The 17,795-nt window shown below is 41.6% G+C and overlaps 1 protein-coding gene across 1 annotated transcript in view; it reads left to right on the top strand.

Moving 5' to 3' along the window:
- Positions 1 to 9,649: 9,649 nt before the first annotated feature.
- GOLPH3 (golgi phosphoprotein 3) overlaps positions 9,650 to 17,795 on the top strand; it is a 32,482-nt gene continuing 24,336 nt past the window's right edge. The window contains exon 1 of the mRNA XM_074569780.1: positions 9,650 to 10,117. Coding sequence (XP_074425881.1) covers positions 9,905 to 10,117 — 213 coding nt within the window. The 5' untranslated portion in view covers positions 9,650 to 9,904. The remainder of the gene's footprint in view (positions 10,118 to 17,795) is intronic.

Genomic DNA, 17,795 nt, shown 5'->3' with positions numbered 1-17,795 from the left:
GTGTTTAAAGAAACTGCCTCCGGCTGTTTGATTTATACTGTGCTCAAAGAAGCAGGGCTGTATGTTTTTGTAAATAAACCAAACTGCATCAAAGATGCTTTATTCCTAACTGGAGTAACCTATCGGACTCTGAGCTGGCCAACTGCCCAGAAAGATCTCTTCCTGCAGAAGGGAAACTGGCCAATGGAGCGGAATTAGGAATTTTGACCGTTTTTTGATTTTTGTCAGCTGTGCTGAAGTGACATAGTAGAAAAGACTACTTTGAAGTAGTTTTATCTATCTATGTATTTTCAAATTTCAAAACAATTTCTGTGCTATGGTATCTTTCCAATATGTTCTTGCTAATGGAAAGTGGTAAAAATGGCATCCTCTTTCTCAAACAGTTTTGGTCCTCCTGTAGATTCCATCCCATATTTCCTCATGCTAATGGCAAAATTAAGTCCCTGCTACTGTCTGCTTGGAGTACACCTTCATAAAGATTATTTGCTTAAGTTTTCAGTTCTGTTGCAGCAGTATAGCTAAGAGCAGCGCAGCCTTGTGAAATAGTTCCTGTCAGAAAACAGGATCTTAGAAACACTTAGCACCTTGTATTAAGCTTATATTAACAATGGCTAGCAAACACGCATTCAAACATGACATTCATATCTGAGGCCAATTTACAGTCCTGGGGCCCTGCAGATGTAAGTAGCGCTTTGGTTTTGACTACAGGATGTTTATGACGGATGGTGAAGTGCCAAGTTGGTTCTCCAGTTGAGTTTGCAGCTAGGAAAACAGAGCCCATTTGATTTAAAGAAGAGGGAAAGGCCTAAATTTGTTTTTTACAGAGCTGTGTTTCAGAGTGGGACCATGCTTCCAGGACAGGGAGTGCTTTCTTTGCTTTGGCGTAGTGCCTGGTCCTGCTCTCCTACTGTAAGCAGTGAGAGATCACCTTACTGGATTTCAGCCACAGGTGTGTTTTCACGCTTAAGTGAAAATGAGACTAGTTTAAGTTTTGGGGGTTTTTTTAAGGATTTTTTTTGGTTTTTTTTTTTTTTTTAATATTCTCTCTGAAGGATTTAACCATGTAGTAACTAGCTGTTAAATCAAATCATTGGTTTATCCTTTGGCAAAGAGAATTAAGCTGGTGCCTCAGTAAACATTAGGAAAAACATTTAGTGAGAAAAGACCATACATACCAAAGTAGGACACCTTGATACAGAGGGCTGACTCATCAGTGTGACATATTCTGTGCTAAATATGGAAAGCTCAGATGTCATTTGTTGTATCTCAGCAAGAGCGGAAAGATATTTATTTTTTCTTCCAAAGATGACTTATAAACCAGACGCGGAGATCTTGACTAACTACTTACACGTGTGAAAATACTGATATGCTCTGCAGCTTCTCTCATTCACCGCTGCAGCCAAGGGCCTCCCGTGCGGATGGATCAGTGTCGTTTGGGGGTTCCTGGACCCCCTTAGGGCCACCGTCTCAGGCTGTGGGAGGTATTTCTGTTACCAGTCATCACCTGGGTTTCTTCACTATCTTAATTTGTGACTGGTGATAATTTTAGCTGCTAATTCTTTTTTTCTCTCCTCCCTGGGGAAGTCATTGGAGTCCTGATGGTCTAATCCTGGCTTCAGAGACACAGCTTATGGCTCTGAGCAGAAGACCGCCTCCGGTAGCTGTGGGAGGCAGGTTTTTGGGAGGCCCAAAAGGTAGGCTATGTTTTGTAGCTAGTCCTGCATCAGCATGGGAAAGCGATCTGACGGTCACTTGCCACACATTGCCGTTACTCTAAGCATGAGGCTTTGAGGCAGATGGGTACCAATGTCCTGGCTTGAAGTTACAGCTTAATGGTAGATGGATTGAAGAGAAAAGGAAAGCTGCTTCTGCCCTGTTCAAAGCTAACTTTTTCAACAACTTAGTATCTTTAAAAAAAATAAGATGACAATGCAAAAGTGGCCGTCAGCAAGACAGCAGTTCACATAACTGAATAACTGATGCAAGCATTTTTTTACACTTTGTTTAATTTTCCTCCCACGTATAGAAAAGTATTTTGGGGAACTTTCCTCACGCCAAGTTTTTGACGCTATTTTTGTCAGGCTCACTGTCTCTCTCCTAGTGCTGCTGCATGTCTGGGCGTGCAGAGAAATGTACTCAGCTGCTGGTTCACCCTGGAGTCAGTGAGGCACTTCTCTATTAAGTCCCCATTCCACAATCCCTACAAGAAAGTCAAATAACCTTTCCAGCTACACCACATATTTCTGGTGCTGTTTTAGCTCTTTTGGCTTCAACAGCGAAACCCCAAAAACCCCTCTCTTCCTCCTCAATCTAGTTTTCAGGGTGAAAAAAAATCCACTAAAAGGCAGAAACATGAGCATGCCATAGGTGTACAAGGCTGACTGTAAATTTACTGTCTTACCATGAGTCTTCTGATAGTTCCTGATTACTAGTCAGGTTTCTGCTCTGTTTGAGTCCACTGTGATTGCTACAAACACTAGTATTAAAAAAATGGAGAAACTCTGGAATCACACCCCTCTGTGTCTCATCATTAGTTATTGTACATCATCTTCACTTGGTCATGTGCAGGTAGTCTTGTGTTTGGTGCTACGTAAGTATGTAGTGGGAGTTCTTTTATATTTATAGATCATTAATGAACTTCTCCATGCAATCAGTACTTATGAAAATGTACTTATTCCACTGGACAGAAAAAAGTTTTTAAATAACTGGCTAACCTCAGAGACAATGTTGTGTTTAATGCTCGAATGCTCATCCATCTATACTATGCAGGTAACGTACTAAATGGCCTTTGTCCAAACCATTCAAATTATTACTTTACTTTGAACTAAGAATGTGGTCTGCAGTGTATATTTAAATCAAAAATTCCTTGAAGAGATTTCTGTTTGAATAACAGCTCTTTTACATCAAATGTGTTGAAAAACCTTTGCATGGACTGTAAAGTGCTGGTCAGTGAAATCTCCTTGAATGCCACCACATAGAAATGATCTAGCAATAATATTATATAATACACTGTTAAAATCCAATGCAGAACTAATCCAAAGAAAATCAATCCACATTTGCCTTGTTTTAACCCTATGAGAAAATGTTCACAGGACAATATTCTCAAGCTTTCTGCCTTGCAGCCAACCGAGGCACCTGGAATACTAGTCAAAACTGAAGAATGGCGGTGCTGGTACAGTGCTCTGCTGCTGAATGAGCAGTGTCACTTCTGAACTCCCCCAGTTGAGAGCAAGTGCGTCCCCTTCAAAAAAACATCTTTTGGAATTTTCTCCCTCTGTCATCATCAAATCCATGTTTGGTGTCTAGCAGGTCATGATGGCAACAACTGTGCAAAGAAGTTCACAGCGAGATGGTGAGACACAGTGGTCTCTAAGACTTGACTTGCACAGGATTTTATTCTGCGTTTTCAAAGCCAACTTTAAATGTAACAAACTAATTAGACTTGCATGCATCCTGGTTTGACTCTTGAATGAACTGGGGAGAAGCGTTACCCAGAGATGTCTGCATGTTTAATCCACAAATGTTTATCAGTGTTTTTTGCTCCCTGAATAGAAGGTGTTATGGAAGGTATTATCACCTGTGCCAAACTTTAAAATTTTCTGGCCTTCCCTGTGATCACAACCTCCTGGCTGCCACGAGAAGTACAAACTACCCGGCACAAGCAGGATATGCAACTTCTGCCCAGGAGTAGAACAGACATTGCAGTGCCCTTGGCTGATTTCTCAGGAACAAGGTAACTTAAAATGCAGCTTTATCTCTGTTACAGCAGTCTCTATAGAGGCTCAGAGATGCCTGCTGCCAAATATTTCTAGATCTGTCTTCAGTTTCTCCTGTCCCAGCTGCTCACACACCCTTTGCTAAGTTGACACAACCACTAATTCTGGAATCCTTATTGTTCTCCCTTACTGACCCCATGGCTCTGTTTGCCTCACATTTACTGTTCTAAAATTACCACTCATCATTTGATTCTGTTTGCGTGGGTCTTTGGTCATAACGAGAGGGTGTAAACCTACCAAAAATAATCAAGACTTGTTCTACACACACTTCTGAATGAACACAAGTACTCTCTAATTAGACAACAAGAATACTGTTCTAATCATTATTTATCTTGTAAATTACAGCCCCATGGAAACATTTTCTTTGCGCCATCTGGCTTTATGTATTTTTTAATGAGTTGATGAGTATTTATATACTTTACACGGAATAGATAGTAAAGCATTTGTTACATTAGGAAGTGAAATAAAGATTTTTCAAAACTGAATTTATATAAATTCATTGCATTAAACATTTTACATTTTGCCAAAATACCAATGACAGTTTTCGGTGGGGGCTGCATGGGACTCATTTTACTCAATGAATGTCTGTTGAGCTGCACATTCTTCCTGGTAAGGCTGGTTGAACTGGACCCCTGCGTAGAAATGAAAGCACATCTTCATTACAAACAGCACCTTGACTGATACTTTTGCCCTTATGATTTCAGTACTATAATTGTAATATTAAAATAACCAGTACAGATTCTCGCTACCAAACAATATCATTTAGATACAAGGAGGAAGATGCTATTACAATATAAAGATTTCAAGAACTAGCAATCATTTGAATTCCGCAGGAGATGAGAAAATGAGAGGATCTGTAAATACTTGAAATAAAGAAAATCTTTTTGAAATGAGCAAATGTGAGTAACACCTTTGCATGTCTGCCTTTGGTCTTCTAAAATGCCTGTCACTCTGTCTCTAACAAAACACAATTTATTGGTTTTGTATATACACAAATTAAAAGCAGTGCTAAATTTTTAACTCAGAGTTAAATCTTATTACTAACTTAGTGGCTGCATCTGACTTTATATAAGCTAGGTGTTAATAGTTGGCGCTATGCCACTGAAAGCAGTAATTCTTTGTATTTCTGAAAAGCCTAAAACACCAACCTTAAATCATCCCAAGGGAGAAGCTTAAAAAGAGGCTTATTGGAAAAGACATGTTGGCAAATTTTGACTTTGTAAACTCGTAATTTAAACAATGTCTAACTATTGGGCATTAAAAACTGTCAAAGCAAGGGTTTGTTGTATGGACTGGAAGAGTCATATCAGTAAGTGTTTTTTACTTTGAAAAATTTGCTGCTAGTGTTGGAAAGTTAATTCCTAAAACCAACAAGAAAATCCCAGTTGGTCTGCAATGGCTAGTGAAGGATTTCTTTAGTAACCAGAACAACAGTACAAGCAAACTAGGTGCAGCTGAAACGGAAAGAGACAATATTACATGACCACTGTGTATTAGATATGATTTCTACGGTCAGTTGATCATTGACTCTAGTCTCTTCCCACTTACAGTCTCACACATTAGTCCGCTCAGTTCTCTTGTCCCATACCTCTGAGCTCCTCCTTCTCTCGCCACTCTGTACATTTCAGCATCTGGAGTCTTACTGGAAGTGAAAATCCTGTTCTTGGAGGTCACTCTGATTATGTTGGATCGAAAAAATCTCAAGATAGTTTGTTTCTTCCAGTTGCTTTCTGGCATTACTGTCTACTCTAGCACTCAAGCAGCATGTTTGTAATCAGCATGGTTTTGAAGTTGGTTTGGCCTTAAGAAATTCCTGTCTCCTTTTGCTCCTGGCCATTGGGTTTCCATATTTTGTACTCCAGCTCAGCGCTTGTTCAGTAATGACACGGTACCTATTAGTGAAGCTGCCCTGTCAATAGATTCCTGATAGGATAAACATGACCTTTTTTTTGACTCTTGTTTTTAAGTTAGATCCTTATAGGGATTCAGGCCACAGCTTCACCTGACACTTGTTTTTAGTCGCATAATTGGGAGTGGCAAACTTTCACTGGGAGGGAATGGAAGACACAGGCAGGAATGTAAACAAGCTTGACTGGTGAAACCACTGGATGGTGAAGCCATACCAGAGTCAGCAGCCTTCTTCCAGAAAACAACTCCTGTATTCTTGCTGTCAACTTCAAAACATGCACATGCTAATAATCTAATCCTCCTTCAAGAAAAAGTCTGCCCAGCAGTACCTTGTTATGATGCTGTGACAGTAACACTAGGATTCGTCCACTACATCTTTAATTTTCAGAGCCTGGCACATCTGTTAGGTTGAGATTTCTACAACTTCTTGCTTTAACCAGCTGTATTGTTAAATGTACTTATGTCATGCTCGTGACGTTCATTTGTCAATAGTTAATAGCATGCGATCTCCTGCTTCAGGTGTTAAATAAATTTACTCTTTGCTTGGCCTGTGGTCCCAACAGACATTTGCACTCGGTTTGTCATTCACTTTTCCTGCTGACAACACTGAGGTAAGCCCCGCTTCACAGTGAAGTAAATCATGGCAACTGCAACTAGCAAAACACAAAATAGAATCACAGAACCATAGAATCATTTAGGGTGGAAAAGACCCTTGGGATCATCGAGTCCAACCATCAACTCCACTCTACAAAGTTCTCCCCTACACCATATCCCTTAACACCACATCTAAACGAGTCTTAAACACATCCACGGATGGTGACTCCACCACCTCCCTGGGCAGCCTACTCCAGTGTCTGACCACTCTTTCTGTGAAGAATTTTTTCCTAATGTCCAGCCTAAACCTACCCTGCTGCAGCTTGAAACCATTCCCTCTTGTTGGGACCAGCACCAACCTCTCTACGATGTCCTTTCAAGTAGTTGTAGAGAGTGATGAGGTCTCCCCTCAGCCTCCTCTTCCTCAAACTAAACAGTCCCAGCTCCTTCAGTCGCTCCTCATCAGATTTATTCTCCAGGCCCTTCACCAGCTTCGTTGCCCTCCTCTGCACTCGCTCCAGCACCTCGATATCTCTCTCTTATGGAGGTGCCCAGAACTGGACACAATACTCAAGGTGTGGCCTCACCAGTGCTGAGTACAGGGGACAATCACCTCCCTCCTTCTGCTGGTCACACTATCTCTAATACAAGCCAGGATGCCATTGGCTTTCTTGGCCACCTGGGCACACTGCTGGCTCATGTTCAGCCACTTGTCAGTTAGAACCCCCAGGTCCTTTTCTGCCAGGCAGCTCTCCAGCCACACTTCCCCAAGCCTGTGGCGATGCATGGGGTCGTTGTGGCCCAAGTGCAGGACCCGGCACTTGGCCTTGTTGAAGCACATTCCATTAGCGCTGGCCCATTGATCCAATCTATCCAAGTCTCTCTGTAGAGCCTCCCTATCCTCATGCAGGTCAACACTCCTGCTTAACTTGGTGTCACCTGCAAACTTGCTGATGATACGCTCTATGTCCTTATCAAGATCATCAATAAAGATGTTAAACAGAAATGGTCCCAACACTGAGCCTTGAGGGACACCACTTGTGACCGGCCACCAGCTGGATTTAACTCCATTGACCACCACTCTTTGGGACCGCCCATCCAGCCAGTGCTTGATCCAGCAGATCGTATGCTTATCCAGGCCATGAGCCGCCAGTTTTACCATGTTCCCCATTCTATGGGGAACAGTGTCAAATGCTTTTCAAAAGTCTAGGTAGACAACGTCCACAGCCTTTCCCTCATCCAATAATCAGGTCATCTTGTCATAGAAGATCAGGTTCGTCTGCCTTTCACAAACCCATGCTGACTAGGCCTGATCCCCTGCTTGTCCGTTATATGACTTGTAATGGCACTCAAGATGATCTGCTCCATGACCTTCCCTGCTACCGACGTCAGACTGACATAAATAAGTCTAAGATTCATGGCTTTGCTATTTTCCTTTTTATTTCAACTTCCCAGTGAGGTAGCAGCAGTTCAAAAAACCTATCTACTTTTGAAGTCTACTGCATTTAGTAAAGATAACTTGGACTCATCAGCAACTGTTAACAGAAATTGTGACAGATATGGGCTTAACAATAAACAAGGATGCGTTACAAGGTCAATTTACTGCAAGCCAAACAACATTATTTATAGACTACAGCCCATGCTTTTGCATTATTACTTCTTAACAGAATGTTTCAAAGATTCAGGTCCTCAGCTCTCAGGCTCGATGCCACTGGCATTGGGATGGGGGGAAGAAGAGGAGTCTGTACCCAGTGAGGTGCCCAGTGACAACCCAAATGACATGAACCACACGTTGTACCAGCGAGTGCCAAACACAGTGTCAGTCATTATGGCCTTCTGAACTCCTGTTAAAGCCATATAAGACTCAGAAATATTTTTCAAATACAGCTTGGTACTGTAAAATAAACTGCAGGAAAGAAGGTCGTGACAGGGTACATTAGGATCTCCTAGGTGGAGGTCCAACAAGACGAGTGGTCCCTGCTGACACACCAGCTCTCAATTGCGTAGAAGAGATCAACACCAATGAAAGCATGTGCTGAAATGTGTCCTGTTTGCTGTCCTTTTAATTCAAATCTTGGTTTTGTCTATCAGCCCTGTGCCGGTGTAAAAAAAAAGTAATTTAATTGGCTCAAAATTCGGTTATATGCGTTCTTCATTTGATTCACACTATTAGTTTAGGTTTACTTTTAAGTAGTTTTATATTTAAATTACTACTTTAAAAAGATTTTTGCAGAAAACAGATCTTGTAATGCTATTGTGGTATCTCTTCATTATGCAAATGCTTACTTGATAAAATTAACAGTGGTGTTACATCCTTAAGCTTTGTTTTGGCATCTCACCTGGTACATCAAAACATCTTATTGAAAAAAACTAGAAAGATACAGTAGGCGGACAGTGAATAATTCGCAAGCCTCAAAACACAGAAGAGAAAAAATCAACAAACGCTTGCGTGAGTGATTCAGACCCTCTGGGGATCAGTTTTGTCCATCGCTTCTTTCTTATCAGTGATCTTGAAGAAGCTATACCAACTTATCACCAAGTCACAACAGCAGATGATGCAAGAATTGGGGGTGTGGGGAACAACGGAGGCTAAAGTCACCTACAAAGTGACTCGGAGCTCTTGGTAAACAGGGTGCACCTGAAAAGCTGCTAAGAAATCGTTCTATGTTTATATACGTACTTTATTTATATCTTAGATATATGTTTTATATGTGTTTATATCTGTGTATCTCAATATGGCCAAACACAATACCCTAATTGTGGACTAAAAACTACAGGCCATCCTCGCATCATAAGCACTTTTACTCTGCAATAAAATACCCAGAAACACACACGGGGTTTAGCCATGACAAGTAGTTTTTTGAGTCTTTGGTGTGCCACGTTTGAAAGGCCTCGAGGTTTGACAAAGCCGCTCATTGAGGGGCTCCATCTCCTTGAAGTCAGGACTGCTGGGAGCTCACCTATGCGCTCGTAACTGATGAGTATACGTATCTAGATAGATACAGATATACACACATATATATCTATACAGAGAGGGGGAGAGAGAGAGAAATATAAAGAGAGGGAGAAAGATTCCTGGGGAGCTGCACTAGCCATGGGACAGGGCCTTGTGCCTAAAAATGAAATCAAGCGGATTTAAGGTTGGAAATAAGGCACTTTTTAAACAAAAAAGAACTATCAATTCAGCAGAGTGCAGCACCGGCCGGCCCCTCGCCCGGGGCCTTGCACAAACGGTTCTCCACAGCACCGGCAAACGGTCGCTAACGGCCAGGAACGGCCGCCGGGGCTCGCGCGCGTCGGCCCCGCCCCTACCGCCCGCGGCCCCTTCCGGCGCCCCCCCCCCGCTCGGCGCTGCCACATCCTCCGCTGACATCAGCCCGCGCCGCCATATTGGAGGAGAAGCCGCCTCCGCCAGCTCGGCCGTCGCAGGGGGGGACGCTGGCCCCCGCCGCCTCCGCCTCCCCCGCTGCGGTCGAGCCCCGCTCCCCATGACTCCCTCCGGCCGGACGCTTGCCCGGTGCCGATAGGGCGGAGGCGGCTGCCGTTCCCTTCTCCTTGCCTCCTCCCGAGCTGTTGCCAAGCCCCTCTCCCCGCGGTGGGCCTCTGCCCTCCCGCCGCCTCCAGCCATGACTTCCCTGACCCAGCGCAGCTCCGGCCTGGTGCAGCGCCGGACCGAGGCCTCTCGCAGCGCCGCCGCCGACAAGGAGCGGGGAGCGGGGGGAGGCCCGGAGGATGAAAACCGCCGGGACGAGTCCGGCGACGACGAGAAGGGCGACTCCAAGGAAACGCGGCTGACCCTCATGGAGGAGGTGCTGCTGCTGGGCCTCAAGGACCGTGAGGTGCGGCCCGAGCCGGGCAGGGGGAGGTTAAGGGGGCATGGTGGTGCTGGGGGGTGTCTGAGGGGACAGCGGTTATTCGGGGGCTTATGGAACGGGGAGCATTAAGTGTCGGTAGGGTGCAGGTGGGATGGGGACAAGGGCGCTGCTGGGTGAGTGTTTCTGCGGGCTGGGGGCAGAGGCGTTGCTGGCGACGGTGGAGTTGCCGGGGGTAGGGGCACATGCTGGAACAGGCTCGGCTCTTTGGAGGACGTAGGGAAAGTGCTTGGATTTTGGGGAGGGGGAGCCTGGCAGAGTGTTTGGATCGGTCGTTGGGTGTGGGGGTCACAGAGGGGCTGTCATATTTGTGGCATCTCAAGGAAGGTGGTGTACGGCTTGGAACAAGACAGGGACTTGGAGATGAGGGCCACGGCATCTGGTCAGCGTTGATGGTTGATTTGGAGGCCTGGGTAGATCTGTGATATTTATACTCCTTCTTCTACAACTTACCCATGGCTTTAATGTGGAAGACTTGTCTACTCCAGTGTATTTTGTCAGATACAACTCTGTGGTACTTAATGGGGTTCTCAGGTGCTTTAGGATGCTTAGCACTTTCTACTAAGACTTTCCAGACTAATGCATGTGAAAAAGGTTTTAAAATCAGGGGAGATACATATGACAGAAATGGGCCTTCAGTAAGGAGAAGTCTGTGAAAATGAGGAAGTAGCATTATTGTATAGTTCTGTGTTTTTACTGAATTTATAGCTTAATTGTTTGTCAGGATATAGTGAATAACAGTCATTGAGGAAGGTGTACTTCTGCCAGTGTGTCAGATTTTTGTTTCATTTGAAAGAGATAATCAATATAAAAAGCATGCACGCTGCAGAAAGTCAGTTCTTTTAGGGACACAGTTTAGTTTGATGTGGTGTGTGGTGAAGGATGGTATGCCTTTATTTTAGGTAAGAGTTACAATATGAATTTAGTTAAGCAACCTCCTTTTTTTTTTTTTAGTGGTAAATGAATTAATGAAGCCAGGTTATTGATTTGGGTGGAAGTCTTTTAAAACCGTGTGTGTTCGTGAGCACAGAATAATAGGGGAGGGATGTTCTCTGACAGTGAGTTGCATCTAAAATAAATTCGCTGGTTGATAATGAATAGATTGAAGAGTAGTTTTCCTGGTTAACACTTGTTTTTTAATGTGTGTGGGTATATCTGTATATATGCCTGCTTCAATAACGTATTTTATTTATCTTTCCAATTGTGTTATTTTAGGCCATATTCTTGTAATCCCGTTTTTTCAGGTGGACCTTGCCATGGCATCCTGATAAACTCAGTAGTTATTCACAGTGATGTGCTTCCACCTGTTGAATTGAAGACTTGTGCATATGCGCATTTCTCTTTCTACAACCTGAACAGTTTTGAGAAAGTAAGTTAGGTGTGACAAGACGGATACCTGGCAGGATTGCCTAGGAGGTGTCGCCTTGAGGAATGTGGGATAAACTGGGTGATCTTTCAGCTCTTTTTTTTTTTTCCACAATCGTGTGCTAAATCTGCTGAATTTGTGGGCCTCAGGCTATAAAGATTTCAAGGGAGGGAGCATTCTGTCTGCCTAAAAAGAATATATAGTCCAAGTCTTCCTAGTAATCAAAAGTTAATAGTTAACATTGGGCATGAAAATCCAGCTTTGCACTGGTGTGCATCAAAATTATAAATCGTTTAACTTTGCGAGGTGCAGTAGTGACACACACTGCAGATGATCTAATATTCCTTTGTATGGAAAAAGGAACTGAATGATTACAGTGGCACGAATATTCGTAACTCCCTTGCGATTTTGCAGTTGAGATGTCAGACAAAAAGAATTATAATGTCATCTCTAGGGTAGGGGGCTTATGTGCAGAAGCTGTAGCGTACGCCATTTCTGAGCTTTCTTAGACATGAATCACTAGGGTTTGTATTTTTGTTTTGAGTCTGCATGTAGCCCTCTTTCTTACACTATGTAAACCACTTTGTCTTCACTTTTTTTTCCTTTTAAAACTGGGACTAAAACTATAGATGTATTTTCAAAGATGAATTTTTTTTTGTTCTCTATTGTTCTAGGAATAAGTGAGCAAAACTTATGTATGCATCTGGAAATGTTTTTTACAATATTTTTACTTCCAATAAAATTGATTTCCCATGATGTTTGTGTGAGACTTTCTCATGAAAGCAAGCAGAGAAAAGCAATATAGAGTCCGTAAAGTATAGCTGTGAAACTACACAAAGCCTAAGGGAAAGGCAGAGACAGGTGTGTGAGCTACAAGGTCAATTGAAAGCCAGTAAATTTAATGCTGGTAACATCCTTCCTGTTTATTCCAACAGGATAAAATAATGTAATGTTGAGTTTCAAATAAGTAAAAAATATTAAAAAAGGAGTCTGGATTGGTCAAAGAACATGTTTCCCTGAAAATAGCTTTTCACTCAGAAAAGTCATCAATAAATTAGCTTTCAGGTTTTTGGTTAATGTTTTTTCTAAAGTTAAACACCGTTGAATATGGCTTAACACCATGTAAATAGTGTGCAAAATACCTTGCATGTATGGAGCTACCATTTATAATTTTTAAGTGTAGGTGGCTGAGCCTTTACTCTTAGGAGAGAGTTTTTTAGGAAGATCCAGGCAGTGATGGATTGATGAGTGCAGTGTTTCTAGGAGATTGTTGGCTATTTAGGTGAATCCTACTTTCAGGACAGGGCAGTGATTGTAACAACCACAGCAAAATTTTTGAGTTGTTGCCTGGTTGTCGCTGCAGTATGGGTTCAGTGATGGGAATGTCTGGCTACCTTAAAACAAACACAGCATGCCTCAATCCCATTATTAATGCTCGAACACAATTAACTGCATTTGCACATGCTTCCTGGACAGGGCCTTTTTTTTTTTCTTTTTTTGTCATGTTTGGCCCAATTAGATTGTACATGCTGCATGTGTACTGGTTGCCACCACTCTTTTCCACCAATGGTTCCTATTCCATTGTATCTTCTGTGTATACATAATATTCCAAGGTCAAGACAGGTTATAAGCTATATGTGTTGAAATATGTGCTTGCTTAACGTGACAGATATGGTGTCCTTGGAGGAGCAGGTAATATAGTGGTTCAAAATATATTACTATAATTCTTCAGGGGGGATCACAAGAACACCTGTACTTATTTGGAAACCCTTCAGAAACATAGCGGGGAAATGGAGGTGTGTTCATCCATTTAGAGTAGAGCACTAGCCTGTTGCTATAGGAATAAAAAATACTCACTGAAATAAAATACTTTGCTGTATTAGGTTAAAAATAGTATTGCAGATAGGTCAAAGCCACAGCAGAAAGGAGGTTATTCTGTAGAACTACTGAAGCATCTGAGGTCATCGTTCCCAAAAGAAGGGAGTGATAAATATTAAAAGTTAGCTTATTTAAAAACAACAGCTAAGAGATGAGTACAGGCCAGTTTGTTCATTACAGCTTTTCCAGACATCTTGTAACTCAGTCCCATAGAAAACTGAGAGTTTGCTACGTGGCTGTGCTCTACAACTGTTGCACTTAAGTATTTTGTACATGTAGAGTGTTCTTTTGTCTTTTCTTTTTTTTCTTTTCCTTTTTGGAGTTCTCCCTCAGTACATGTTGGGATTCTATTCAAATACAGCAATGCACACAGCTGCTCCTGTCCTCTATACAATGTGCCACAACTAAACAAACTCAAACAGCTATAGAGACATGGCAACTACTAAGATAAAATTTTTATTTCATCTGTAACTAATTCCTAATTTGCTGAAAGAAATCTCATGTAAATATACCGAAATAAGTGTCATGTACTGCATTCTACTGTAATAGTAAATATTTCTGGTTTTATTTACCCTTTCTGTGATGAAGACTAAAATGTCATTTGTGAGAATGAAGTAATGTTAAATCACTTTGTTAGGTACAGAAATTATCTTAGATCTTTGCTACTCGTGTTTGGCCTTCAGAAAGTTCATTTATTGCCGAAGATTTAGTATTGCAGCACAGCTTTTTGTCCAGATAGTTCACGTGAAAGTCTCCAGCTTATGATATTTTTCGTTGTATTGAAATCAGTTATGGGGGAGCTAGTTTGCTTGCTTCAGATGTGCTGGTTTGTGTTGTCTGTATCTTTTTAGTATTTTTTTTGTTTGTTTTAACTCATTAAAAAAGTTTCAGCAATAGCCAGTATGTCAACTTGAAAGCTCCTGAGTTTTGCTGGAAAATTTCTGAGACAAATGAGTGAAACATGAAGAGGCGTGCGTCTACTGGGAATTCACATTTCAGTTGAAGAGTGATGTATGAATGTGTTGAAACCTTGACAAAGACGTGCTTTTTCTCAAAGTGTTCAGGGCCTAATAACAACAAAGTGTGTAATGTCTATGATGAAAAATTCTTCCTTCATAGTTGCCTACCTTTTTTGTCCTTTTTCTATTTCATGTCCATACAGAAATTGCAGGCTAGGAGAAGATAGGTGTGGGACGAGGAGTACCCAAATTCTGTGTGCTACAAGATGCAGTAAAGTGCCTCTTTACTGTGCTCCTGAGTAAATCCTGCTTTTGGGCTCTTTGGAGGACACGCCGGTTTGAAAGCAGCATTTTGGATACTAGTTGACTTTGTGTGGCAGTGGTGTTTATATTTCATGATTCTGCATGCAGCTAGTTATCCCTGCTCTTATAGCATGGCTATAGTCTGTATTATTTATTCATGAACAGCTTCGAGTGTAGTGTAGTCCCTTCTTTCATGTCAAGCTGTCTAGTGTAGGAGAAAGACAAAAACATTGTCAAAGCCTTTCTAGTGAGGTTTGTCAGTTTTTTGAAGTGCTCTTAAAGAACTAAAGCAGTTTTTATTAAAAAATTTGCATGAAATATAAGAAAGTATTGCTGCTAATTGCTAGAAGGGAAGTAATCATAGAACTGAAAACTAACATTTTGTATTGAAGAAAAAGTAGTATTATTTCAGGTTTTCTTTGATCCTAAAGTAGTTCAAGTACTGCATCATTTATCTCAATTAGTTAAGCTATATGTAATAGGCCTTCTTTGCAAGGCTAAATTGACCAGGCTGAGTGGTGCCGACAGTATATTCAAGAATTACGTTCTTACTCACAGAGCAATTAATTACTGCAACACATGCTCACTTCTGTGTTGCATTGCTCAGGGAAAGGGAAGGTAGTCTGGAGTAAATGTATGGCTTGCTTTCCTCCGCATAGACAACATTCTCAGTCTGTTTTCTCATAACCTCTACTAAAGAAAGAAAAAAATAATAGCATGTGTCAGTTTAAACTGGGTTTTCCCTGATAATTTATTTACTTTCAGAAATACTTACAAAACTTTACTGAAGAATGATTTCACATACAGTTTTCAGACTTAAAAATTACGAAGTTAGTATAAAATAGTGCACAACTGTTCTCTTCCTCTAAGTGCACTGTATGTAAACCTGGATGAGTATGAGCACACAGGTGTGTGGTACTATGCCTATGCTGTTAATCTGGGTGCAAATCAGTACTATGCATGTCAAGTCTTTCCCACCTCCTCCAGTATATTTTACACGAAACTACTGTGTTGCAACCCCTGTTTTTATTTCTTTTCCCTGTTTGTGATGGACTATTAAGATAATGAAATGTATGCCTTCTAAGATAGATCTTTGTAATTGGAGAAATATTGCATTCATAGCTCTCTTATTATTTGTGGATGTTACAGGATTTATTCATCACACCAGGAAATTAGTGTGTTGGGCTTTTTGCGTATCTTTCTGCCACTGATACTCTTTTAAGCACTTATAAGCTGCTTATTGCTATACACTTCCTAGTCATCTGTCTGTATGGTCTTACTTGATAGCATTATGGTTGTATTACTTAGAGTCCTTAGCTGCCAGGCGAGGTGTCTTTTGTATGTGGGCTGTACCATGAGGTTTCTATTTAGCCCGTCATTCTTGTACAACACAGCACATTGCACTTCCATTTTTTGACTTCAGTAGACACTTGATTTTACTTTGGCACCTCTGCATTCCACAGTTTCTACCAATGTAAGCATTCCTTACATATTACATTGCCATTTCAGTATGTCTTCTGCATTGCACAGTGGAGAAGGCAGGTATAACATTTATTGGCTAGATTGAGATAAATGCCAGATGGATGTTTGATCTATACTAATCACTTAGGAAGCTCTAATTGCAACTGCTTTGCTTGTGCTGGATATTTAAATGGGACTTCTGCTTCAGCAGGATCTGCAGTGTGTGGCTGAGACTTTCAGTTTACAGTTAGTATGTACAGTATAGTACAATTTCCAGTTAGTAAATGGAAGAAGTTGTGCCTTCTAATGTGAGAACAGTCCAATGAGTGGAATTCTGAAAATGTTGACATGGCATTATTATGAGATATTCTGTTTCTTGAAAATTGTTTCACTTAGAGGTGCAAAAAAGTGAGAGAACAAACTGAAAGGAAACTAGGGTAAGTTTAGACAAAGAGGAGAGGAATTCCTATCCCTTATGCATAGTTGTTTTGTTTTTTTTTTTTATTAAACACCCAAAACATGACTCTGGAAATCCATCCACATTAATGACCTAATGCAAATCCCTCAAAATGAAATGTTGTACAGCTCCACAATATGAAATAACGCAGTGCTTTACATAGTGTTTTAAACTGTGGACACTGCAGAGGGAAAGGTAGAAGGGAGGGATAGCTCTTATATTTGGGGGCAGATACAGTATAAGCCTGGAGGAGGGAATTGTAGTTTTAATGGTTGCCTAGCTAGTCAATGTTAATGAAACTTCCACCTGTTATTTAGTCAGCCAATGTTAGACCTCTTTGTCTGTATCAAAAGGTTTTTCTTACTGTTTTTAAGAGAAGTGTTTGGGACCTGTCTGGGATAGAGTTAATTTTCTTCATAGCAGCCAATATGGTGCATTGTTTTTGATTTTTGACCAAATCAGTGTTGTTGATAACACAGAACAGTGTTGATAACACACCCATGTTTATCTGTTGCTGAACAGTGTTTGCCCAGGGTCAAGGCCTCCCCTGTTTCTTGCTCTGCCCACCTCCCAGTGACTAGGTTGGGGTGCTCAAGAGGCTGGGAGCGGGGACAGCCAGGACAGCTGACCCTGCTGATGGGGGGTTGTACCATGCTGTGTAGTGTCACAGTCAGCAATGAAAAGGGAGGGGAGGGCGTGGGTGAGTGGGTATGTGGTCATTGCTCAAGGACTGGCTGGGCAGCAGTCTGCTTGTGGGAGGTGATGACCGAGTGTTTTGCGTCACTCAGTTTTGTTTTTTTCAGTTTTGCTCTTCCTGTTCTCTCTCCCCATCCTGGTGAGCTGAGGGGGGGGGGGCGGTTGGGGGAGTGGTTATGTGGGATTTAGGTGCCAGCCAGGGTCAACCCACCACTAGGAAACACTAAATGTGTTTGTGTTGTAAGCTTCTGGTTGTTACATCTAGGCAGGATACAAGCTGTTTTTCTGATCTTTGCTATATTTGCTTACTGCTGTGGGAAGACTTGTTTTTTTAGTGAAATATCTGATGTGGAGGATTTAACCAACAGTTCTAGTTAAACATTTCTTTCAAATAAATGTCAGATTTTATGCTCGGTGGCAATAGCTGGTAGTGTAGAAATGAATTTGCAGGTTATGGAACAAATTAGTTACATCTTTACTTTGCACAAACTATTGAGAATAGAGATTGGACCCTGATGGAAGGTG

Source organism: Larus michahellis, chromosome Z (assembly GCF_964199755.1).
Source record: "Larus michahellis chromosome Z, bLarMic1.1, whole genome shotgun sequence".
Taxonomy (NCBI): domain Eukaryota; kingdom Metazoa; phylum Chordata; class Aves; order Charadriiformes; family Laridae; genus Larus; species Larus michahellis.
Note: the sequence above shows the minus strand (reverse complement) of the source record. Positions and strands in the feature narration are given on the sequence as shown.